The sequence below is a fragment of the Parasteatoda tepidariorum genome, chromosome 2 (assembly GCF_982258835.1).
Source record: "Parasteatoda tepidariorum strain Cologne lab strain chromosome 2, Ptep-v5.0, whole genome shotgun sequence".
NCBI lineage: Eukaryota > Metazoa > Arthropoda > Arachnida > Araneae > Theridiidae > Parasteatoda > Parasteatoda tepidariorum.
The window spans coordinates 46,812,004-46,839,192 of NC_141756.1; the positions used below are offsets into that span (position 1 = coordinate 46,812,004).

A 27,189-nucleotide genomic window follows, 5' to 3' on the forward strand; every position below is an offset into this window, starting at 1 on the left:
TGCTATAGGTATACAGCTTTATAGCTTAAATTGAAAGAGTGGTGGCAACACAAAAATGAAACTCTGTATAATTTCTATTGTCTTCTAAGGGCAAAGCATAACAGACGAGCATGCGTACGAACCCGTTTTTAACACTTTCAAATTAGGCACAGCATATGAGTTACCGTTTTCTTTTTAAGGAATATCCTTGTGACATAAAAAATTAAATATATGTGGCATCTGTTGGGAAAATTTTTTTCTCTTGATTTCTTAAAAAGTAGTTTTCCTTTATTAAAGGAAGAGAAAATATTTTTGTGAACCTGATACAGGTAAAAGTAGTGTTCTGTCTTCTGAGCAAACTTGTGTATCAAATTCTAATAATAATTAGGTCTATTTTCAGACCAAAAGCAAAAAACTATCTGAGTTTTTCATGATGTTCTAAAGCTGGTTAATCAGGACCGATTATTTCTATATTTTTTTATTCAAAAATAATATACGCCTGCCACTGGCCTTTTCGAATTTAGTCTGGCTCCCCTTTCGTTTGACAAGAGAGCACCGCAAGGGTGAAAGTGCGTCTTAGCTCAGAACCCCCCCCCCAGATAGATGGCAAAACCACTAATTTTTGAGGCTACTTCTATAATTTTGATTTTGATCTGAAGGGAAGGAAATTTTCTCCAGATCCCTGTACCGATGACACTGAACAGTGAGCGACCACACGGCTTTCGATTCCACAAATTTTACGAGCACGTATATCGCATGTACTCGGTGGGTTTTAGCGGTATCGAGGATCGAACCTCGGTTCGATTCTCTAACCACTGGGCTTTTATAGCCTGTAAAGATATTGCATAATATAGAAACAAATGATAACACTTATCTGTCACAGATTACAGAAGTCATTTATTATGGTATAAAAAGAAATTTTTGATGTTACTTTTTCCTTATTCTGTAACAGTCAAAGAAAACTCCGTTGTATTTCAGTGGAATTTTCCAGCTCTTATTGTAAGCAACAATGTTGGTCCAGCCCTTGCTGCAGGAAATACTGTAGTCTTGAAACCTGCAATGCAGACACCATTGACTCCTCTTTACCTTGTTAGTTTGATGAAAGAAGCAGGTTTTCCTCCTGGAGTTGTCAATATAGTGCCAGGTCATGGTCATACAGCCGGTAAAGTGCTTGTCACCCATTCAGATGTAGACAACGTTTCTTATACGGGAATATCAGAGGTTAGTTATAATACTTCCATTGATGGAAACAACTTCTAATTTTAATCTGATGTTTTTAGTCGAAGGAACTAAAATATATATACTTTATCTTCTTAAAGTTTACTGTTCTGATTGAAGAATTATAGGCTCGTATTGGTGATTGCCAAAAACGTGAAATTTCAGACTTATAATCCAAATAGCTGACGAAAAAAATCAGTAATGAGTTGTGTTCGAAAAACGTAATGCAAAGAAATTATCTTTTTGGTATTCTAAATGAGGCTTCTATCTGAAATTTCTTGTCACCTGGTCACAAATAAAGCCTGTAACCACTTTAATTGAAAAAGAAGTTTCTCTTACAATACAATACAAATCAAGCTTTTTGCACAGTTTGACCAGATCATAATTAAAGCTCTCGTTAATTGTGTCCGCTGAATGCATACAAAATTTATACTGCGAGTATAATATCTCAATCAATGGAAAAGCTGGAAAGTTTTTAATACCAGTTGTTTTCAAAGTATTCATTTAATACACTGAGTTTATTTTCTACATCATATATTTTTAATTCTAAGAAACTTTGCCTTTTTACTAAAACAATATTTATTTTGTTGGCTACTTAAATTTTTTTTTTTGTTAAAAAAGGAATAATTTTGTCGTTATGTTATTCTAACCGAATGCACTTTATTTTAAAAACATTTAAGTTACTAAATTTACAAAATTCTTACTTATTGATTGGTACAAATGACACCTTTTCTAAGATATCGGCAATGCATTGGACTGTTTTGGTGTATAAGAAATTCTTAAGTTGCTGTAGTAAGAAAATCTTTTGTATCATTAACCTAATAATTGTGTGCGTACAATTGACAAAAAGTAATAAAATTTCTTGAATAAGTTTGATCTGGAAAAAAGCCCCCTACTATGTACAGCGTATAAATAAGACTTTCTGGCCAAACCAGTATAATTGGTTGATTAATTATTTTAAAGCGGAACGCTAGGGAATTTTATAAGAGAAATTAAAATAGCGTACACATTCTTTTCTAAAGTTTCCAAATTGTGTCATTTGAAGAAAGAATTATATCGATCACTTTTGCAGCCGATTTTTCAAACAGGAATTCAGTAATGTCGTTTACACGTGGGTTGATAAGGTTTTTAATAACGACATGTATTATGTTTCCACTCGCTTGTAGTATTCTAAAACTGACTAAAAATTAATCGTAATCTTGATATCGGCATAATTTCATTAATGCTGATTAAAATTAGAAATTCTTAATGTATTATCAGCCCAACATAAAAATCATTTTATTATTTACTGAGTCCATGCGGATATACGCCGGAACCGATAACCGGCAGCAGCTAATAATAAGACAGGCTACTGACCCCAAAGTTGCCTACGTATTCCATTTGCTGGGATTCCATCAATTCCTTTTCGTTGACAATTTCTCAATGATACTCCGCTTTCTTTATCTGAGATTTTTGACCAATTCTTTCTTAGATTTTAATTTTTAATTTAAAAAAAAGTTCTATATTTTTATGGCGCATTGGAAATTTTTTCACGAAACACAGCTTAAGAACCCCCCATGCATTTATTTTTCATTCCTAACACATCTAAAAATAAATCGATAAAACAATAAAAATATAATCGATGCAATAAATAACGCTATCCATGTATTTTAAACAAAATATTTCTTTTTATATGTACCTAATATAAATCCGAAGTTCTTAACTGATTCACACCAAATTTGGAATTCATACGTTCAAAAGTCAAAGGAACATCGGTTTTTCAAACTTGAAAAGAAAAAAAAAAATAAAGAAGAAAAAATAAACTGTTTTAAGCCATAAAACTAAAAGAAAGTCTTCCAAAAGATAAGTAAATATATTTTAAAATATCGTCACCGCGATAAACTACCATAGTACAGCTTACAGCCATATTTAATAAAAAATTAGTTTCATTGGGAGGCTATGGAAGGCCTTAAATAATTATTTATCTTTGGTTTCATATATTAGGCCAGCACAAATGAAACCAACATGGATAATTTCGTAACACATAGACTACGTCACCTATTCAGCGTTTTAAAGGAATATAAATAAAATCAAGTGTGTCTTATTTGGATACTCGTGGTTTTTAAACGAGTTTTAGGAACATAAATATCATTAAGTTAGAAAAAAGTAGTAAAATAAAATTGTTTTGCATTAAGTTCGAGTTCATGAGCAAAATTGAATTGAATTAGAGTTTTAGAAACATAAATATCATTAAGTTAGAAAAAAGTAATAAAATAAAATTCTTTTGCATTAAGTATCAGTTCATAAGCAAAATTGAGATTGTAGTAAGTTTCGACCGTCATGAGTTCATGAATAATCTGATGTACGAATAATGAGTCATGAATAATCTGATGTATATGCATGGTAAACTTTTATTCTTTGGCGAGAGTAGGGGAATTTCGGGGGTTCTGCCGCACTTGCGAATCGGCTACTGCCGCACTTAAGGTCTATGACCTCTCTACCTTGAGATACGCTCGGGGGTTCTGCCTCACTTGGAGATTTTTCTGAAATTGGGGGAGATTGCGACATCCCTTCTTTAGATAAAGGATTCCCAATAAAGCGTAATAATTTCATTAATTTTAAAAATGAACTCTTCTTCGGGCATTACATTTTTATTTATTTTAAACTACGTGTCTAAAAATTCAATTATTGATTAAATAGTTTCATAATTAGAATGTTTATATTTAATTAGGTTTCTCAGTGAGATCTCTAACGTGATAAGAAACGTTTTATTATTTATTCTTACTAGTCTTAAAATTTATCTATAGAAAAAGTATGTTCTTTAATGAATATTTTTAAAACTTGTTGTTAGAGCTGAGAGGACTTTAAATTAAATATATGAAAATGGGGACAATAATAAAACTTTATTTAAATTCTGAAAATTTATAACATTTTTATTATTTATAATTCATAAATGAAAGTTTGGAAAAAAATTACTTTCAAACCTTGGAATACTGCCTCACTAGGGGATACTACCTCACTTAGAGATTTTTATCGGAAAGTTGGTTTTTATCTACCCTTTTGGAGTACTATCTCTATAAAGCATTGAATTATTATTATTTTGGGACTTAGAATTTTTTTTAGTGTAATGTTAGTCATTAAATGAATTAATCTTATAACTCGTCATTGCCATTAATTTCATTAGAAACTTTGTTTGTATCAGAGGACGTTATAATATATGTATTAATTTTATTTATTTATTTTATTATAATTTTCACTTTCTTCAGAAAATCATAGCTATGACTTAAGATAATTTTCTATATGAAACTTACTTTATTATTTTCTATAATTTTAATGCAATTTGACAGTTTTTGTTTAGCTTTATCATCTCATCAGCTGAAAAAATTATTATTAAAATGAAATGAAAAATTACGGAAAAATTATCATTCTAAGGGAGGTTGATTTATTGTACGTATTAGTTGCGTTCAAATGATGTGTTCGTAAACAATGAGAGTAATTAATTCATATTCGACTACTGCCACGGTAGAGGAAATATAACTAAACATACTTTGACAATAGATATTTTTCTAAGATTGAGAGAAATTGTGAGATCCCCTCTTCAGATAAGATTTTATCAGAAAAAAAGATTTTTTTTTTTTCATTGGAAAGTCGAAGAATTATTTTTATTTTCGGGGCTTAAAATTTTTTCGCAAGCTAGTATATTTTTGTCATGTGATTATCGTATTTTTATTAATGTGTGAATTTTTATTTTCCCAATAAAACATTATGAATACATTGATTTAATTTCTAAATAAACCCTTCTTTAGAGATGGCATTTTTATTATTTTTAAATGATATGTCTAATAATTCCTAACTGGTGAAATAGTTTCACAGTCAGGATGTTTATATTTAATTATTTGTTACAGTAAATGTGTAATAATCATTCTAAGTGATAACTATACATATTCAGTGGAATAAAATGGTTTATGAGTTAATTTCCTAAATTTGCCTACTCATTGTCAGTGATATAGTGTAATTATGATCCATTAACATTTTCCGTTTAAATTAATTCGATTAAAAAAGTTTTTGGAAATATCGATAAAAATACTGGCGTCGTTGATATTAAGCTAAGAAAGTTAAATAAGCTCATAACATCACTTTATGAATAGATTTTTCGAAACGTATGTCTCGTTTTTAATCACGTGTATACAAAAACTCTTCTGATTGGTAGTTAAAGTTAGAATAAAACTGTTTTTACTGAGAAAATTTCTGAAGTTGGAAAAACGATATTTAAAGAGTTGCAGAAAATTGGTGTTAGAAAAGCTTTCTACTTGTTTCGACTTTGAAAAATTTTTAAATTATGTGTACTTAAAAAAATTCTGAAGTTGTTTTAACATAGAAAATTATTTTAGTTGGAAAAAACGGGTATACCAGAATTTACACAAGTTTTTATTTATTTTTTCTAATTGTTCTGACTATGAAAATTTTTTTAAAAATTATTTATACTTTGAACATTTCTGAATCTGTTGGTTTTAGAAATTTTCTGAAGTTGTTCGTACATAGAAATTTTTCTTTAGTTAGAAAAAAAATTTTTTTTTATTATTTATTTACTTCATTATAGTTTCCATTTTATTCAGAACAATATTTCTATGACTTAAAATACTTTTCATTTATATTAAATCTACCTTATTATTATATAATTTTAATGCAATTTAACAGTTTTTGTTAAGCGTTTACAATTAATTGGAAAAGACAGGAGTATAAGGAATCGGAGAGGTTTCAAGTTAGGAAACAGTTGGAAAAAAATTTCCAACTGTTTGTGCTTAGAAAATTTCTGATGTTGTTATTACTTAGAAAATTTAAGTTGTTTGTACTTTGAATAACTTTCAAATTGTTTTGAGTTTGAAATATTATCAATTCTTTTTTGTACTTTTGTACTTAGAAATACTCTGAGGTAGTGTGAACATAGAATTTTTTTTTAGTTTGAAAACACGGATTATGTTAAATAAATATATTTTCAACTTGTTTGGAATTTCAGGAATTTTCAAACTTAGAAAAATGCTGATGTGTTGTTGACAAAAAGTTTCTGAAGTTGTTTGCGTATTGAATTATTTTCAAATCGTTTTGACTTTGAAAATTCTTCAAAATTTTTGTACGTAGAAACATTTTGAAGTTTAGTAAACTTGAAAATTTTTGAAGTTGCATAAAAAGGTATTTAAGGAGTAGCAGAAGTTTGTACCTTGAATAATTTTCAACTTGTTTCGAATTTAAAAAAGTTTCAAATTATTTGTACTTTGAAAAATTCTGAATCTGTAGGCGTTAGGTTAGAAAAATTATGAAATTGTTAGGACTTAGAAAATCTTTCAAATTGTTTGTGTTTAGAAATATTCTGAAGTTGTTTAAACATAGAAAATTTCTTAAGTTGGAAAAGCTTGTACATAAGGAATCGCAGAAGTTCTAAGTACAAAGTCAAAACTTTTCAAACTGTTTGTACTTAGAAAATTTCTGATGTTATTGATACTTAAAAATGTTTGTGCATTAAATAACTTTCAAATAGTTTTGACATTAAAAAAATTATAAAATTTTTCTAGAACTAATTTTTAAAAAAATCAAATTATCCAAAATTCCGAATTTTTCAAAATTAGGAGTCTTTCGAAGTTTTGTAAATTTGGAAATTTTCGAAGTTGGTAACAAAGGTGCTTAAGAAATGCAAAAGTTTGATGTTAGAAAAATTTTCAACTTGTTTCGACTTTGAAAAATTTTCACATTATTTGTACTTTGAAAAATTCTGAAATTGTTTGAAAATAGAAAGTTATTTTAGTCGGAAAAAAATTGATATACAAAAATTAACAGAATTTTTTTTTCTTTTTCAAATTGTTTTTACTTTTAAAAATTTTTAAATTATTTGTACTTTGAAAAATGATGAAAATGCTTAGAACTAGAAAAATTCTGAAGTTTTTTTAAAGTATTTTTAAAAATTCTGAAGTTCTTAAAAAACAAAGGTGTAAAAATAAAGAATCGCAAACGCTGTAAGTTAGAAAAACTTTCAAACAGTTTGGACTTTAAAAAATTCTGATGTTGTTGGTTCTTAGAAAATTTCTCAAGTTGTTTATTATTTCGACTTAGTAAATTTTTTAAATTTTTCGTACTTTGAAAAATTCTGAATATGTTGGTTTTAGAAATATTCTGAAGTTATTTGAAATAGAAAATTTTGCGGCAATGCAACAAATAGCAGAAATTTAGTCTTTGAAACATTTTCGAACTATTAGTACTTAAAAAGAATTCTGACGTTGTTTGAACTTAAAAAAATTTAAAACTGGTTGCACTTGGAAATAATCTGCAAATGTTTAAACATTGAAATTTTTTGAAATTAGAAAAAAAAAACGGTTAATTAATGAGTAGCAGAAGTTTGGTTTTGGAAATCTGCTTTCAACCTTAAAAAATTTCCAAATTGATTTTAAAAAAATTCTGAGGTTGCTGGTACTTAAAAATTTTTTTAAATTAGTTTGACTAAAAATTTAAAAATTTTCTGTACTGAAATGGTTATGAAGTTGGTTGAAGATAGAAAAAAAGGTATATAAGTTGTCACAGAAGTTTGGAGTTTAAGAATTTTCAACTTATTTGGACTTGTTTTGTATTTCGAAATATTCTGAAATACTTTGAACATTATAAATTATTTTAATTAGGAAAAAATGGGTATATAAGAAGTCGCAGAATGTTGCTTTCAAATTGTTTTGACTCCCAAAATTTTTCAAATTATTTGTACTCACAAAACTTCTTTAATCTGTTTTCGTAATATTCCGAAATTGTTTGAACAGAGAAATCTCTTTTTTAGCTGAAATAATGGAAATATGAGGAGTCGTAATAGTTTGAAGTCAGAAAAATTTTCAACTTGTTTGGACTGCGAAAAATTTTCGAATTGCCTATCCCCCCTAAAGTTGACTAAACTTAGAAAAAAAACTGGTATATAAGGAGTAGCAAGTGTTTAATCATAGAAAATTTTTCGAACTGTTTCGACTTCGAAAATTTTCAAATTTTTCATACTTTGAAGAATTCTGAATATGTTGGTTCTTGAAAAATTCTGAAAATGTTTAGAATTAAAAAATTGTTGGCACTTAGAAAAATTCTGATATTCTTAAAAAACTGATCGATAAGGTGTCACAGAAGTTGGAAGTTAGAAAATTTTTTAAGTTGTTTGCACTCAGAAAAATTCTGATGTTAGTAATTGGAAAATATCGGAAGTTGTTGGTACTTTGAATAATGTTTATTTTCTTTTTTGTACTTAAAAATATTTTGAAGATGTGTGAACTTGAGAGTTTCTAAAGTTTGAAAAAAGGTATTTATGGAGTAGCAGAAGTTTAAAGTTAGAAACATTTTCAACTTGTTTCGACTTTGAATAATTTTCAAATTCTTTGTACTAAGAACAATTGTTAATCTGTCGGTTTTAGAAAAGTTTTGAAGTTTTGTGAATATAGAAATTTTTTAAGGTTGGAAAAAAAACGGCTATCCAACGAACAGCTGATGTTTGCTTTCGGAATAATTTTCAAATGTTTTATAATTACAAAAACTCGGATAAGTTTATTACTTCCGAAAATTCTGAAGTTGTTTTAACTTTGAATAATTTTTAAATACTTTTGACTTTGAAAAATTTTCAATCCATTTTTACTTAGAAATATTCTGCAACTGTTTAAACATAGAAATTCATTGAAGATGGAAAAAATAGCTAGATAACGAGTAGCAGAAGTTTGTTCTTGGAAAGTTTTTTTATTTATTTTAACTTTGAAATTTTTAAAATTTTTTAGAGTAGCATTCTGAATTCTGAAGACTAGATTGGAATTTTAGAATTCTGAAGATGTTGGTACTTAAATTTTTTTTTTCAAATTGCTACGAATTAAAAAATTTAATAATTTTCTTTACCTTAAGTGATTATGAAGTTGTTAGAACGTGAAAATTTTTGCAGTTAGAAAAAAAAAAGGTATATAACGTGTCGCGGAAGTTTGGATTTCAAAAAGTTTAAACTTATTTGGACTCGTTTTGTACTTTGAATTATTCTGAAATTCTTTGCACATTAAAAATTATTTTAGTTGGGAAAAAATGGATTTATTAAAAGTGACAGAAATATTTTTCATATTGTTTTGACTTTGAGAAAATTTTCAGTGGTAGTATTTTTTTTTTTAAAAAAATTCTGTTGATGTACTTAGAAAATGTCAAACTGTTTTGACGTGGAAAATTGTTTTTTATTTTCAAAAATATTTAGAAACTGTTTGAACGTAACAAAATTTTTGAAGCTGAAAATAAATGATAATATAACGAGTCATAGACGTTTGGTCAAGGAAAAATTGTTTCGATTTTTGAAAAATTTTCAAGTTGATTGTTTTTAAAAAAATAAGAAGCGACAGGTACTTTGAAAAATTCTGAATTTGTTTAGGCTTAAGTGTTTGCACCTAGAAATTTTTGTAATTTGCTTTGATAAAAATGTTTTAAAATTTTTGAAACTTATAATGATTCTTAAGTTGCTTGTATTTAGAGCATTTTATAAGTTCTTTCTAAATCACGGGTATATAAAGATTCGAAAAAGTATGGAATTTTCAATTTTTTAAGACTTTGAAAAATATTAAAATTGTTTGTACTTCTAAAAATTATGTTGCAGGTACTTTTAAAAATTCTAAAGTGGTTTGTACTTTGAAAAAGTTGAAAATTATTTTTATTTTTGAAAACTTTTCAAGATAGAGAAAAAATTTTTTGTTAGAAAATCGAGTATATATTAAGAGCTACTAAGACCTTATCAGTGGGGTTGAAGTCTCATCCGTACTGCGATAGACGGGTGTAGCAATAATCCTATATACGAGAGGTTATCAATCGCTACACCCGACTATCTCAGTACGGATGAGACTTCAACCCCACTGATAAGGTCTTAGTAGCTCTTAATATATACTCGATTTTCTAACAAAAATTTTTTTCTCTATCTTGAAAAGTTTTCAAAAATAAAAATAATTTTAAACTTTTCTTAAAAAATTGAAAATTCCATACTTTTTCGAATCTTTATATACCCGTGATTTAGAAAGAACTTATAAAATGCTCTAAATACAAGCAACTTAAGAATCATTATAAGTTTTAAAAATTTTAAAACATTTTTATCAAAGCAAATTACAAAAATTTCTAGGTGCAAACACTTAAGCCTAAACAAATTCAGAATTTTTCAAAGTACCTGTCGCTTCTTATTTTTTTAAAAACAATCAACTTGAAAATTTTTCAAAAATCGAAACAATTTTTCCTTGACCAAACATGTATGACTCGTTATATTATCATTTATTTTCAGCTTCAAAAATTTTGTTACGTTCAAACAGTTTCTAAATATTTTTGAAAATAAAAAAAAATTTTCCACGTCAAAACAGTTTGACATTTTCTAAGTACATCAACAGAATTTTTTTTAAAAAAAAATACTACCACTGAAAATTTTCTCAAAGTCAAAACAATATGAAAAATATTTCTGTCACTTTTAATAAATCCATTTTTTCCCAACTAAAATAATTTTTAATGTGCAAAGAATTTCAGAATAATTCAAAGTACAAAATGAGTCCAAATAAGTTTAAACTTTTTGAAATCCAAACTTCCGCGACACGTTATATACCTTTTTTTTTTCTAACTGCAAAAATTTTCACGTTCTAACAACTTCATAATCACTTAAGGTAAAGAAAATTATTAAATTTTTTAATTCATAGCAATTTGAAAAAAAAAATTTAAGTACCAACATCTTCAGAATTCTAAAATTCCAATCTAGTCTTCAGAATTCAGAATGCTACTCTAAAAAATTTTAAAAATTTCAAAGTTAAAATAAATAAAAAAACTTTCCAAGAACAAACTTCTGCTACTCGTTATCTAGCTATTTTTTCCATCTTCAATGAATTTCTATGTTTAAACAGTTGCAGAATATTTCTAAGTAAAAATGGATTGAAAATTTTTCAAAGTCAAAAGTATTTAAAAATTATTCAAAGTTAAAACAACTTCAGAATTTTCGGAAGTAATAAACTTATCCGAGTTTTTGTAATTATAAAACATTTGAAAATTATTCCGAAAGCAAACATCAGCTGTTCGTTGGATAGCCGTTTTTTTTCCAACCTTAAAAAATTTCTATATTCACAAAACTTCAAAACTTTTCTAAAACCGACAGATTAACAATTGTTCTTAGTACAAAGAATTTGAAAATTATTCAAAGTCGAAACAAGTTGAAAATGTTTCTAACTTTAAACTTCTGCTACTCCATAAATACCTTTTTTCAAACTTTAGAAACTCTCAAGTTCACACATCTTCAAAATATTTTTAAGTACAAAAAAGAAAATAAACATTATTCAAAGTACCAACAACTTCCGATATTTTCCAATTACTAACATCAGAATTTTTCTGAGTGCAAACAACTTAAAAAATTTTCTAACTTCCAACTTCTGTGACACCTTATCGATCAGTTTTTTAAGAATATCAGAATTTTTCTAAGTGCCAACAATTTTTTAATTCTAAACATTTTCAGAATTTTTCAAGAACCAACATATTCAGAATTCTTCAAAGTATGAAAAATTTGAAAATTTTCGAAGTCGAAACAGTTCGAAACATTTTCTATGATTAAACACCTGCTACTCCTTATATACCAGTTTTTTTTCTAAGTTTAGTCAACTTTAGGGGGGATAGGCAATTCGAAAATTTTTCGCAGTCCAAACAAGTTGAAAATTTTTCTGACTTCAAACTATTACGACTCCTCATATTTCCATTATTTCAGCTAAAAAAGAGATTTCTCTGTTCAAACAATTTCGGAATATTACGAAAACAGATTAAAGAAGTTTTGTGAGTACAAATAATTTGAAAAATTTTGGGAGTCAAAACAATTTGAAAGCAACATTCTGCGACTTCTTATATACCCATTTTTCCCTAATTAAAATAATTTATAATGTTCAAAGTATTTCAGAATATTTCGAAATACAAAACAAGTCCAAATAAGTTGAAAATTCTTAAACTCCAAACTTCTGTGACAACTTATATACCTTTTTTTCTATCTTCAACCAACTTCATAACCATTTCAGTACAGAAAATTTTTAAATTTTTAGTCAAACTAATTTAAAAAATTTTTTAAGTACCAGCAACCTCAGAATTTTTTTAAAATCAATTTGGAAATTTTTTAAGGTTGAAAGCAGATTTCCAAAACCAAACTTCTGCTACTCATTAATTAACCGTTTTTTTTTTCTAATTTCAAAAAATTTCAATGTTTAAACATTTGCAGATTATTTCCAAGTGCAACTAGTTTTAAATTTTTTTAAGTTCAAACAACGTCAGAATTCTTTTTAAGTACTAACAGTTCGAAAATGTTTCAAAGACTAAATTTCTGCTATTTGTTGCATTGCCGCAAAATTTTCTATTTCAAATAACTTCAGAATATTTCTAAAACCAACATATTCAGAATTTTTCAAAGTACGAAAAATTTAAAAAATTTACTAAGTCGAAATAATAAACAACTTGAGAAATTTTCTAAGAACCAACAACATCAGAATTTTTTAAAGTCCAAACTGTTTGAAAGTTTTTCTAACTTACAGCGTTTGCGATTCTTTATTTTTACACCTTTGTTTTTTAAGAACTTCAGAATTTTTAAAAATACTTTAAAAAAACTTCAGAATTTTTCTAGTTCTAAGCATTTTCATCATTTTTCAAAGTACAAATAATTTAAAAATTTTTAAAAGTAAAAACAATTTGAAAAAGAAAAAAAAATTCTGTTAATTTTTGTATATCAATTTTTTTCCGACTAAAATAACTTTCTATTTTCAAACAATTTCAGAATTTTTCAAAGTACAAATAATGTGAAAATTTTTCAAAGTCGAAACAAGTTGAAAATTTTTCTAACATCAAACTTTTGCATTTCTTAAGCACCTTTGTTACCAACTTCGAAAATTTCCAAATTTACAAAACTTCGAAAGACTCCTAATTTTGAAAAATTCGGAATTTTGGATAATTTGATTTTTTTAAAAATTAGTTCTAGAAAAATTTTATAATTTTTTTAATGTCAAAACTATTTGAAAGTTATTTAATGCACAAACATTTTTAAGTATCAATAACATCAGAAATTTTCTAAGTACAAACAGTTTGAAAAGTTTTGACTTTGTACTTAGAACTTCTGCGATTCCTTATGTACAAGCTTTTCCAACTTAAGAAATTTTCTATGTTTAAACAACTTCAGAATATTTCTAAACACAAACAATTTGAAAGATTTTCTAAGTCCTAACAATTTCATAATTTTTCTAACCTAACGCCTACAGATTCAGAATTTTTCAAAGTACAAATAATTTGAAACTTTTTTAAATTCGAAACAAGTTGAAAATTATTCAAGGTACAAACTTCTGCTACTTATGCAACTTCAAAAATTTTGAAGAATTTTCAAAGTCAAAACGATTTGAAAATAATTCAATACGCAAACAACTTCAGAAACTTTTTGCCAACAACACATCAGCATTTTTCTAAGTTTGAAAATTCCTGAAATTCCAAACAAGTTGAAAATATATTTATTTAACATAATCCGTGTTTTCAAACTAAAAAAAAATTCTATGTTCACACTACCTCAGAGTATTTCTAAGTACAAAAGTACAAAAAAGAATTGATAATATTTCAAACTCAAAACAATTTGAAAGTTATTCAAAGTACAAACAACTTAAATTTTCTAAGTAATAACAACATCAGAAATTTTCTAAGCACAAACAGTTGGAAATTTTTTTCCAACTGTTTCCTAACTTGAAACCTCTCCGATTCCTTATACTCCTGTCTTTTCCAATTAATTGTAAACGCTTAACAAAAACTGTTAAATTGCATTAAAATTATATAATAATAAGGTAGATTTAATATAAATGAAAAGTATTTTAAGTCATAGAAATATTGTTCTGAATAAAATGGAAACTATAATGAAGTAAATAAATAATAAAAAAAAATTTTTTTTCTAACTAAAGAAAAATTTCTATGTACGAACAACTTCAGAAAATTTCTAAAACCAACAGATTCAGAAATGTTCAAAGTATAAATAATTTTTAAAAAAATTTTCATAGTCAGAACAATTAGAAAAAATAAATAAAAACTTGTGTAAATTCTGGTATACCCGTTTTTTCCAACTAAAATAATTTTCTATGTTAAAACAACTTCAGAATTTTTTTAAGTACACATAATTTAAAAATTTTTCAAAGTCGAAACAAGTAGAAAGCTTTTCTAACACCAATTTTCTGCAACTCTTTAAATATCGTTTTTCCAACTTCAGAAATTTTCTCAGTAAAAACAGTTTTATTCTAACTTTAACTACCAATCAGAAGAGTTTTTGTATACACGTGATTAAAAACGAGACATACGTTTCGAAAAATCTATTCATAAAGTGATGTTATGAGCTTATTTAACTTTCTTAGCTTAATATCAACGACGCCAGTATTTTTATCGATATTTCCAAAAACTTTTTTAATCGAATTAATTTAAACGGAAAATGTTAATGGATCATAATTACACTATATCACTGACAATGAGTAGGCAAATTTAGGAAATTAACTCATAAACCATTTTATTCCACTGAATATGTATAGTTATCACTTAGAATGATTATTACACATTTACTGTAACAAATAATTAAATATAAACATCCTGACTGTGAAACTATTTCACCAGTTAGGAATTATTAGACATATCATTTAAAAATAATAAAAATGCCATCTCTAAAGAAGGGTTTATTTAGAAATTAAATCAATGTATTCATAATGTTTTATTGGGAAAATAAAAATTCACACATTAATAAAAATACGATAATCACATGACAAAAATATACTAGCTTGCGAAAAAATTTTAAGCCCCGAAAATAAAAATAATTCTTCGACTTTCCAATGAAAAAAAAAAAATCTTTTTTTCTGATAAAATCTTATCTGAAGAGGGGATCTCACAATTTCTCTCAATCTTAGAAAAATATCTATTGTCAAAGTATGTTTAGTTATATTTCCTCTACCGTGGCAGTAGTCGAATATGAATTAATTACTCTCATTGTTTACGAACACATCATTTGAACGCAACTAATACGTACAATAAATCAACCTCCCTTAGAATGATAATTTTTCCGTAATTTTTCATTTCATTTTAATAATAATTTTTTCAGCTGATGAGATGATAAAGCTAAATAAAAACTGTCAAATTGCATTAAAATTATAGAAAATAATAAAGTAAGTTTCATATAGAAAATTATCTTAAGTCATAGCTATGATTTTCTGAAGAAAGTGAAAATTATAATAAAATAAATAAATAAAATTAATACATATATTATAACGTCCTCTGATACAAACAAAGTTTCTAATGAAATTAATGGCAATGACGAGTTATAAGATTAATTCATTTAATGACTAACATTACACTAAAAAAAATTCTAAGTCCCAAAATAATAATAATTCAATGCTTTATAGAGATAGTACTCCAAAAGGGTAGATAAAAACCAACTTTCCGATAAAAATCTCTAAGTGAGGTAGTATCCCCTAGTGAGGCAGTATTCCAAGGTTTGAAAGTAATTTTTTTCCAAACTTTCATTTATGAATTATAAATAATAAAAATGTTATAAATTTTCAGAATTTAAATAAAGTTTTATTATTGTCCCCATTTTCATATATTTAATTTAAAGTCCTCTCAGCTCTAACAACAAGTTTTAAAAATATTCATTAAAGAACATACTTTTTCTATAGATAAATTTTAAGACTAGTAAGAATAAATAATAAAACGTTTCTTATCACGTTAGAGATCTCACTGAGAAACCTAATTAAATATAAACATTCTAATTATGAAACTATTTAATCAATAATTGAATTTTTAGACACGTAGTTTAAAATAAATAAAAATGTAATGCCCGAAGAAGAGTTCATTTTTAAAATTAATGAAATTATTATGCTTTATTGGGAATCCTTTATCTAAAGAAGGGATGTCGCAATCTCCCCCAATTTCAGAAAAATCTCCAAGTGAGGCAGAACCCCCGAGTGTATCTCAAGGTAGAGAGGTCATAGACCTTAAGTGCGGCAGTAGCCGATTCGCAAGTGCGGCAGAACCCCCGAAATTCCCCTACTGGCGAGTTATAAAAAGTTCAGCAAATTTCGAAAAAAAAGAACATAAGTTAGAAATAGAATAATCACTAAATGCTTATTCAGTTAGATAGTTTTTAATCTTTAAAAAAATTAAATAATTAATGAAAAAAATTAAAAGAAAAATCTTATAAAAAAGAAATTAGTAGTATTGCGATATAAGTTTCATATATTCCAGTATGTTTTTGAAAACATAAATTAATACGATACTCTGTATTGTTCCAGATAGGTCGCCAAATTCAAGAAGCGGTTGGGAAGAGCAAGAACAAGAGAATGAGTTTCATTATGGGAGGAAATAATCCATTGGTTGTATGCTCAGATATAGAAGACTGTAAGTTATTATCATTTCTCGCAGAGAGAAAAGAATTCTTTTTAAGGTGTTAAAAATTTAAGGAATCATTGCCGGGATGAATAACAATGAAGGTGGAATTATAAACATGAAAACTAGTTTCATTTTCGGATGATGAAAATGAAATGTAATGAAAGGGGATAATTAAAAAATATTTCAGTTTTATCAGAAAATCAAGTCAGTTTTAATGCTTCAATCCCATTTGTGACAGACCTCTATAATAATTTGTCATATACATTGCCGTCTAAATATTACATACTTTATTTTGACAAGAATTCTATGGAATCTATCTAATAAGGCTGGTAATTAGAAAGCGCTGACTATTTATGAATTCGCTTTACATGTTTTCTTTTTTAAATCTGTTTTCATGTTACTAGTGGAAAAGAAAATATTGTTTATTGGCTTTACATCGAATTCAAATTCATTTAAAATATTGATTGAGAATACTGCTTTCATTGGTATATTATTAAAAATACCATTCGATAATACTTGTACTTTATAGGAACATTCATAAAATTATTTTCACCATTATAAAATATAATTTACTTGGTATTATGTACTTCTACAATTCTTCTTGCAATCAAAACATTGAAATTGTCAAGGCATCTCGACAACACTCTCATAGGACAGTAAGGTTTTCGAATTCTTTGGAAATGTCCTGAGTTATTTTTTCTTAAAAGTGGTTACTTAATAAAAAAAAAAAAAAAAAAACTTAAACTTTAAAAGTTAATCAACATCGATGTGTTTTTTTTCAATAAAAAAATGAAATTAATTACAATACGCAACAAATCCATTAGGCGAAAACAGTATTTTTATTTCTTTAAAATAGGCGTTAGATGAATAAAATGCATAAATAAATCTAGGCAAAAGTATTTAATCTCGTGTTTTAAAATGTCTTAACTTAAATTATATGTTTGACGCCACATTTCTTGTCGCCTTCTATCACCTAGTCCAGTGATTCTCAACCTGTGGGGAGCGCCCCCCTAGGGGGGCGCGAGCACACTGGAGGGGTGGCGCGAGAATATTCAAGAGAAAATATTATTTTAAAAAAATTGATTAACTGTATGAAAGGAAAGTGCACAAACACATAGAAAACAAAATACATTTCGACATATTTAATAACTTATTAAATTGAAATAGCTTATTGAATCAAAACTTAAGGTAGGGAGCCAAAAATGGCTTTGCTTTGAGGATTTTTCCTAATTTTCTGGTTAAGTCTGTGTGGCTGAAATTTTTTTTGTAACATCTTACACCTATCTCTAATATATATCACGTATACTTTTAATTGTAAAATAAAATTTCATTTATTTTATAGTACAATTTCAAAATTGTAGCTTCTGCGCCTAAAGTTTCCCACAGGTTCCAAAGGTGAGCCATATATTGAAATCACTTTTTCACTTACTCAAATTATCCTTAGAAAAAACATTTAGACTGGCAAACGTCTTTTAAAAAGGCACTTCAAAGTGTTTTGTTGGTAGGAATAAGTCTCCTGATTTTGAAAAAGATATTTGTTTTTTCAGAGTGTTGATTTTACATTGATAGCTCTTGTGAGAAGTCACTCGCGATTCTTTCAATCTTTATTACTGAGTTAATTTTTTCAAAAGGATTAACTAACAAGAATTAAATAACCATACTAGAGTTAACTAACCTAACCCATAACTAGTATAAAAATACCCATATTTACAAGAAAATACCAGAATCGACCACAAAAACACTCATAATTACCAGAAAAATAAAAATAAAAATACCTGAAAAATTACTTTGAAATGCAAACAATACAAAAAGCTTGTAATAAAATATCGCAATTTCTGCTAAAATGCAGAGAACGTCAAAATATTATAAAAGTTTAAAAAATACCAAAGTTCCATATTTGCTTAAAATGAAATAAATCAATTGGCATTCAAATCAATCATTCCTCTTTGAGAAATAATATGCTACGTAATGATTTATAATGAACTATTTTATAGATTTCACGTTTGTTTCCGAAGGTGGCCCCTGTGTCCCCAAGATGGCACCGGTGTCGGGCCACCTTGGGAATATGCATATGGTCACCATTTGCACGACTTAAAACTATTAATCTGATAGATTAATTAGAATTAAAGTAATGTGGTTAAAGAAAAAGAAATAAACTTTCAAAGTTCTAAGAATTTGAACTCATATAAATTACAATATCTTCTCACCCGAAAATTAGAACAACTGCAAAAAATTAAATCACTTCATAGAGTGGAGGCCATTCAAGGAAATAATTCAGCCTCGTGCACCTCAGATACAAGATTTACAATGCAGCAGGGACGTCTTATGATTCAAAATAAATTTAATTTTATTTTGGGGGGTGGGCTACGTTAGGAGCACTGACCACCTTTGGCTTACCCACCTTACTTAATCAAAGCATACTAAATTTAAAAAAGAAATTAAAAAATTTTAGTGACTTCCTTGGGCCCAAAGAGCGGAAAAGATTCTTTATCTCAGGGTTCTCATTTTTATATAATTTTCAATTGTTACAACCATAGTTAACACAATATTAAAACCAGGGACGCATTTCTTTTGAAGCCAAAACTTCTCTGTGGATCATGCAATGTGTCCAGACGCATGGAGGCGATTTTTTACAAGTTTACTAGTGCTTGTATACTTTCGAACCTTCCGGATATTGAACGAGCACCATCGGTGCATATTCCGATGCAATTTTTGCATTCTATGCTTGCCTCATTCATAACTTCATTTGAAATAGCAAATAATGCTAGCGCTGTTGTTTTGAGTTCTATTGATTTGCAGAAAAGTAGTTTTACTACTGACATATTATCACAAAATCAAACATAGACAATTAAATGAGCATCTTTATTATGCTTCATCAAACTGTATTGAAAACATTTTGTCACGCAACATCGAGAGAAGCTGACACTACATTTTCAGCTGTATCACCAATTCGAGGAGCAACAGTATCGTTTGAAAGAGGACGGTAATTCTTTTGAAAAATTAACTCCAAACATAGTTTCTGCAATCTCAATTGCTGCTGGCTTTTACTTTACTTTTGTTTTGCCAGTTAGTTAAAAATATTTTAAAGACAGAATTCAAAATACTCAATATATATTATTGTTGTATACATTTTACTGTAAGTGGGGGGCGCGATGAAAATTATGATTGAAAACTGGGCCGCGAATACTGAAAGGTTGAGAACCGCTGACCTAGTCACAAACTCTCACAATTGCACGGACATTCTCTCCCTCCAACGAGTATGACATCATGAGCTTCTTACGAAACTCATCGATTCAAATTATAAGAAAGAAGCGGAAAATATTACCAATGTCTATAAAGATTTTTATATATATATGTTAAATAAACCAAAATAGCATCATAATTTAACGATAAACATTTTGATTCAATTATAAGAAAGTTTTACAAAAATTTAAAACTAAATCTTTTGAAAGCTACATTTAATCTTTAGATTTTCATTTTGACTTTAAACAAATTTTAAGTCACTCATTTATATACACTATTTCAAAGGGAATTTCCATCGCTGTTCTCTTTAAAGAATATTTAAGACGACATTTTTTATCACACCAATACTGATCAAAATATATCCGAGGGGATTTTGATTTGGACTACAGGGAAACTACTTTTAAATTTTTTTATAAAATCGGGCATATTCTCCCTAGACTATTGCTCGGTCGTTTTCAACTTATGAGTTATAGCAGAGAACTGATTAAAACTCGAATTGTATAAATTGAAAAATTTTGCATTCAGTCGAGTTCTTACTATAGATTCTAAGATAGTGCTTTCATAAACTTTCGTTGTGCTTTTCAATTTTTCTTGCAAAAGCGAAACTTAGTGACGATTTTACTCTGATGTTCACTTACAGAGAAATAGTACATGTATGCGAGGGGAAAATCGCTAAGATTATGCTCACAATATGCTATTTGCTTATTATACAACATTTATTTTTCTAGAGAATCACATCAGTCTATCAAAAATGTAATAAACAAAATTTTCTAATTTACAGTACATCTGCTGTGCTCTAATTCACAATGCAGTTCGAACACTTGCTCCCCTTTGAGCATCGACAAAATTTTCAATATCAAGGAATTCAAAAATACTACTTAATCTTCACACACTAGGTATACAAAAGCTGAGATTGACTGTTGCCACGCAATACCACTAGAACAAACTAGCAAGTTTCATGATATTGAAAGGAAATCTTCGAAATATCTAATATATATAATTCTTTTACGTGGCTCCCAAATTTTGGCTGCATTTCTTTTCCGCCAGTGGCAACGTTTGCTTTGTTTTGTTTACGTTACTATTTCTCTTAACACGGCGAATCGACCAATGATTGCCGCTAAAATGTCACATGCCAAATCTAGATGAGGTGGCTCAACATATAGCGCTTTTGAAAACGGAAACTGAAATAACCAGCGATCATCAGCTGCGTCAATCTCATACTACTTGTATTAAGCTAGACAGAAGTGAGTAGTCTTTGTCGATAGATCTCTATTTTAGTATTTTGTCGAAAGCGCTTTTTTTCACGAATTTATGTACGAATTTATTTGACGATTTTTGATTTATATCACGAATTATACTATAGCATATTTCTAATAGGTTCAACGAATTATATGTCATTTATTCGAATTCAAATTTATTTTAATGACTTAGTATTTACTAAAAAGATGCAATTTTTTTTTTTTTAAAGTTTTTATATGGATTTGAATGATTGTTTTGAATTCTTAGAATTTTGTGCATTTGCAATGTACCTAAGTTAGTAGCGAGCGAAGCGAGCTTGGTTTGCGAAGCAAACCATATAAGATTGGGTAGCAATTTTCGGGGGTTGGCGAGCAGGGAGCGCAGCCCACTAGTTTTAAAAATAACAAAAGGAAAGTTATATTGAGCATTCCCTTTTTTAAATTATCAAAAATTTACTCGGATCTGTTGGACCCATGTTGTATTAATTCAAGTCCTGTTATCCAATCTACACGCCTTGTGCGTAGATTAGAAAATAAATTCCACTGATGTACCTTTATTTATTTAGTGGATGAAGCAGTTCAAATTGCTCATCGTGCAAGCTTCTACAATCAGGGAGAAGGTCATTGTGCAGGCAATCGTATTTTTGTCCAAGATGGAATTTATGACAGTTTTGTTGCAAAAAGTAAAGAATTGGCTTTAAAACGAGTAGTGGGTGATCCCTTTGATGAAAAAACAGAGCAAGGACCACAAGTAAGGCTCATTTTATTAATTTAAAGCTTAATTTTTTAGGGTCAAAATAGAAGAAGAATAAATATAAGTCCAAAGAATCTCACAAGGCTCTGGTTGATATTCATTTTTTTGTATGAAGTTAAATCCCTACCCTCAGAAAATTTGTTTGCTACATGAAAATCAACAAATTCGCAGATTCATTAATTCCGAAATAGCAATTTAATAAATTTAGCAAAATTAATTAAGAATTTTAAGAAGGAGCAAAATATTTGAACAATGCAGTATGAAGCTGAAAGAATCTTTAACGTTTAATAAATAAATAACTAAAATGTTGCAATTAAAAATAAATTTCTTTATGTACGCGAATATTAAATTTCAAAAAAAATGTTGATGGAAAAAGTAAATAAATAAAATAAAAAACTCCAAATTAAATTGATCTAGACGAGTAGGCATAATTATAATTTGGATGCTTTTACTGCCACAAAACTCATTTTAGTCGTTGTTCATAACTTAACTGGCGATTGAAATTGAGATGATACTATTGTTTAAATGTGTATTTGTAATCAGCATAAAATTTTTTATGAAATACTTTTTCATCTGTATTTTAGTTTCAATAAACGCATAGGACGCAGTGGACTGATCGTTAAGACACGGTTCCCAGCAGATCACCGAAGTCAAGCATCACTGGCCGCGGTCAGTGGGCGGGTGGGTGACAACTTGGATTAGTTTGCGTAGCGATCGAGGGTATGCGGTATTGGTCCTCGTTAAACTGTTCTATCATAAAGTGCTCGACTTCGCTTGCAGGTCGTCGGCTACCAAAGCGGGGGTCCCATCCCCTCTGCAGAGGGTCAAAATTGTGATGGCATGTCTTAGGATCATCCTCAAGGATGTTTCCCAGACCGTCGCCAATAGCCCATTGTGCAGCTCTAGTGCGACGTAAATGAACTACAACTACAACTATTTCAACTTAAAGTTTAATTAAATAATAATACGTAAATAAAATCATTTTTTTTTATAATTCCTTAATTTATTTATTCTAGATTGATGAACTACAACTGAACAAACTTTTAGAGTTCATTGAGAGCGGAAAGAGAGAAGGAGCAGTTCTTGAATGCGGAGGTAGTCGATATAACACAAAGGGATACTTCATGCAGCCTACTATCTTTTCAAATGTTCAAGATCATATGCGCTTAACGGAAGTTGAAATATTGGGACCTGTAATGCAGATTTCCAAGTTCAGTACTTTTGATGAAGTGATTGAAAGATCTAACAGTTATGGTCATGGGTTGGCAGCCGGCATCTTAACAACGGATTTAAATAAAGCGACTATTTATTCACAACAAGTGCGAGCAGGATTGATTTGGTAAATATGATTTAAAATGCATTTGTATAAATTTTTGCAGTCATTTTTGTACCAGTGTCAAAACACTCAAATGTTGCTTTATATCAAGTGATGGCTTTTTTGAAGCCTTTAACTTTGAGTTACATTTCGAGTAATGAGATAAACAACATATTAAATTATTCAAGAAATTTTGATCAATTGCACGTCAACTCTAGAATTTAATTATTATTTATTGATACACATACATGCAGGCTTGAGAAGTACGGCTTATAAGCCCAGGGCTAAAGAGAATAGAAGGGCTGGTTCACTCCTTTGAAGTATCTCTTGCCGCGCCGATCCTCCGACGTCACTCTAGTGACGTCACTTTGGCGCAAAGCTCGCACTTTTACTTCAAGAACGGAGCGTTTGGCCTTACTAGCTCTAACTAATATTGAATCATTTCTTTTTGCGAGATATTCTAAGACATTTGTTATTTTCTATAATGACTTTCCTCAGTTTTTGCAGTGAATTTACAAGAATTTAAAACTATTATCTAAATGCCAGTTTGCGCGATTGCAACTTGCAAAAATTCTGATCTAAAAACAAAAGGAAAAAGAATAATTTTTCGCGTGTTCCCTAAAGTAAATGAACAACTATGTAAAGAATGGATTCCAAAATGACACAGTTAATATAAAACCGCAATACGTTTATTCTGTCGTAAAGAACTTTTATAAAAATTCATTATCTAAATAGAAACCGCCTCGCTACTTCATAAAGAAAGGCAGGTGAAAAGAATTAAAAAATAGATAAAGTCAAAGAAAATTAAAATGTAAGTAAAAAGTATAAATAAAATATATAGTATATAGTTGAAATTCTCCTAATTTCATAACATATTTTTTAATGTAGTTATTCTAAATATTTATGATTTTTTTTAAAAATTATATTCTCTTCAATTTAAATATCTATGTATTATATCATCGTAAATTTAAATGTCTATAAACAATTGTAAAATTTCTGATGTCATTATGAACCTAAATTATTATTTTGTTTCAGTAAATAGTGCTTAAGGTTGATGTTTCCTAATGATTAAGTATGAACAAATTGCTATTAACGACATATTTTAAAATCAGGGATTCTAAATTTAACTTAACTTATCTTTATAAAAGAATATGTAGATAAAAAAAGTGTCGATATATGCCTTCATTTTTCTCAATAGTTAAAGTTAAAACTGAACTTTTTAAAATAAAGTATTTATCGTGTCATTTTCACCAACTAGCAAAACATTTTTATAAGTTTAAAATGGTATTTTTTTAATATAATAAACAAGAAAGTTTTTTTTGAACTATGTTTATGAACGGAAATAATGTGTTAATTACGTAAAGTTTGAAGGCTAATAACCAGAAAAAGTCTAACTTATTTTTACAAAAGAAAGATGCAAAGTTATCATATCTTTGCTTGCGATCTCCGAGATCTGTAGACACAGTGACGTCATGAGGAGGGAAATCGTAGCTTCAGCTCTAAGAGCGGAGTGAACTAGCCCTTGTATTCTCTTTAGCCCTGTTATAAGCCTTTGTCAAGTAGAGAGAGACAGATAGTATAATTCAGAGAAAGACAGTACGAAGATATATCCAGGGTTACGGAGGGAACTCTACACAGTGTTCGAGACTTAATTTCGAGTTGTAAAAAAGATTTAGGCTACGCTTTGATTCTTCGTTTAGCAGTTTTTTCGCTAACAAGTTTTGACATCGGTTCACAAGCCCAGAAAAGAAAGCATTAGCTCTTGGACAAACATGAATTAATAAATTCTACGAAAAAGCCACCTCTTGCTCTACAGTAAATCTCAATGAAATATTTCCATTTGAAAATTTAACTGAAGACAAGAAAATTAAACCAATAGCTAAATACTGTTGCAGTGATGCATCATATTCCAGACATCAATAGCATATACATAACCTCATTTTCATCATATCTTCTTACATCTTAAGTTCATACTTTTACAATATAATCTTATCACTCTACTGCATATAATTACACAGTCAGAACCTCAATGATCCACATGAATACACCTTCAGTTCATTTGCATTGCACAGCCTCAACTAAGCACCACACAGATCAAGTTCAAGATAAATGGGAAAAGGGCCGCAAGTGGCCTCAGGTGCCCAGATATTTAATACAGTTTAAGTTTTGGACAAAAGGAGTGGAGAAAAAAAGAGTTTGTACACAAAATGCTGGATTTTAAAGGAATGGGAACTCTTGAAAATTTTGTTTGAGATCTTTTATCTTTGTTAAAATTTAAGTTATAAAAATATACACATTCATCCTCATTTTCAGAAGTGCGATCAACAGTAAGTTGATTTTTTAAATCAGGGGACAAACAAACAAATAAAGAAGGTTTCAAGTTAAGATTGTTCAACAGGGTTGGGTTGCTACGATATTCAAAAAAATTTTGTTAAAATAGTGGAAAAATTCTGAGATCTTGTAGAGCACACATGAGAGCTGAGTGAATGCATTTTTCAATTGTTTTCAGAATATATTAGCCTATCTCATTTTGATTATGTCCAAGTTGTAGCACCCTAGATCAATATCAAAGTCGATTACAGCATAAGAGGGAATAAAATTGTCAAAACTAGCTCATTTAAGATTGAAGCCAAAAGAGTGTTCCGATTGAGAGATACAGTTCCACCTGTCAAGCACACTGAGTATTAATAGTTGTAATCCTTTCCTTGCTCTGATTTTGCTTTGATAGTAAATGGTTGAAGTTTGATAAACGCTTTTGTTTTACACATTTAAATATTAAATTGCGATTCATAATTGAATATTTTTCGACAAGAGTTTTACAAAAAAATCTTAGTTACATACCATAGTTTTCAATGCGAGAACAATTCCTTTATAACTTTCATTCTTTTTGTTTATGCATTATAAATATTAGTTCAGTTTATCAGATGAAGAAAATGTTATTAATCTGTTTCAATGTGAAAAAAAAAGCAATCTTGATAACGCATTATTAAAATTATCAGCATTCAAACTTGAAAAAAAAATTAACAAAGCTAACAGTTCCCATTTTTTTTAAGTCTACGGAACTCTAAAGGATCTACTTTCTTTCAACGGAACCTCCGACTTTACTACTAAAGTTCATTAACAATTGTAAACTTACTAAAGAAAGAAAAAAAATATACTACAAATTATATTATTTCATTATTTCAAACAAATAAAGAAAATTTTAATGAATAATCATCGATTTAAACTCGAGATAGGTAAAATCAAGAGAAAGATTAATCTTTTTGCAGATGATTAGGAAAGTTAAGAAATATTTTTTGTTATGTATGGAATTTAGAAAACTAGTGTGACTAGTGTGTTTTTTAATTTCGTCTTCCTTAAAAATTGGAAACCTGCTATGCCTATGAATTCTTTTCAAATATTATTCTGCGAGAATTTTTTTCGCTTTGTCAAAACTAGTCTTTATATTATGTCTTTGACAGACAGTTGCATTCACATGGCATCTCGTCTAGTTGTGAGTTTGTTTTGGAATGAAAACGTGAAGAAACTATTCTAAACGTTGAGAATGTTTGTGAGGAAAAAACATTTCTTTATTCTTGAGTTTAGTTATTTAATTTAGAGTTGAAAAGGTTCACTGGGAAATCAAATACTAACGCAAGTTTTTAATAAATGTTTTCCAATAATATCCTTTCGAATATTTACCCATTATATTAATAGGAAAAAAAATTTGTTTTTAAATTATGCTTTTTTTTAATCACTAGCATTTTATAAAAATAATTTTTTTAAAAATAACCTAATAAAATAAAATAAATAATGGACTATTGATTAGGTAGATAGAAGATAACGGGTTTCATAAATTGCAACTGGTTAAAGAAAACTTTAATTTTCGGAGCAACTTGGACCCTTTCACGGAACAGAACCCTGGGGCTCTGACGAATACCTTTTGGGAATCGGTGGCGTTGATCATGCGCCACGCTGTTGGAACTAGATCAGTTAAACTAGATCACAAACAGTTAAACTAGACCACAAACAGTTAAACTAGATTCACAAACATTTTTAATTTTTAC

The 27,189-nt window shown here is 28.5% G+C and overlaps 1 protein-coding gene across 1 annotated transcript in view; it reads left to right on the plus strand.

Annotated features, from left to right (window-relative positions):
- Window positions 1-27,189, plus strand: part of LOC107449837 (aldehyde dehydrogenase, cytosolic 1) — a 36,835-nt gene that overhangs the window by 7,443 nt on the left and 2,203 nt on the right. Inside the window, exons 6-9 of the mRNA XM_087157271.1 lie at window positions 958-1,200; window positions 16,497-16,602; window positions 21,641-21,825; window positions 22,845-23,167. Of these exons, the coding sequence (XP_087013397.1) occupies window positions 958-1,200; window positions 16,497-16,602; window positions 21,641-21,825; window positions 22,845-23,167 (857 nt within the window). The remainder of the gene's footprint in view (window positions 1-957; window positions 1,201-16,496; window positions 16,603-21,640; window positions 21,826-22,844; window positions 23,168-27,189) is intronic.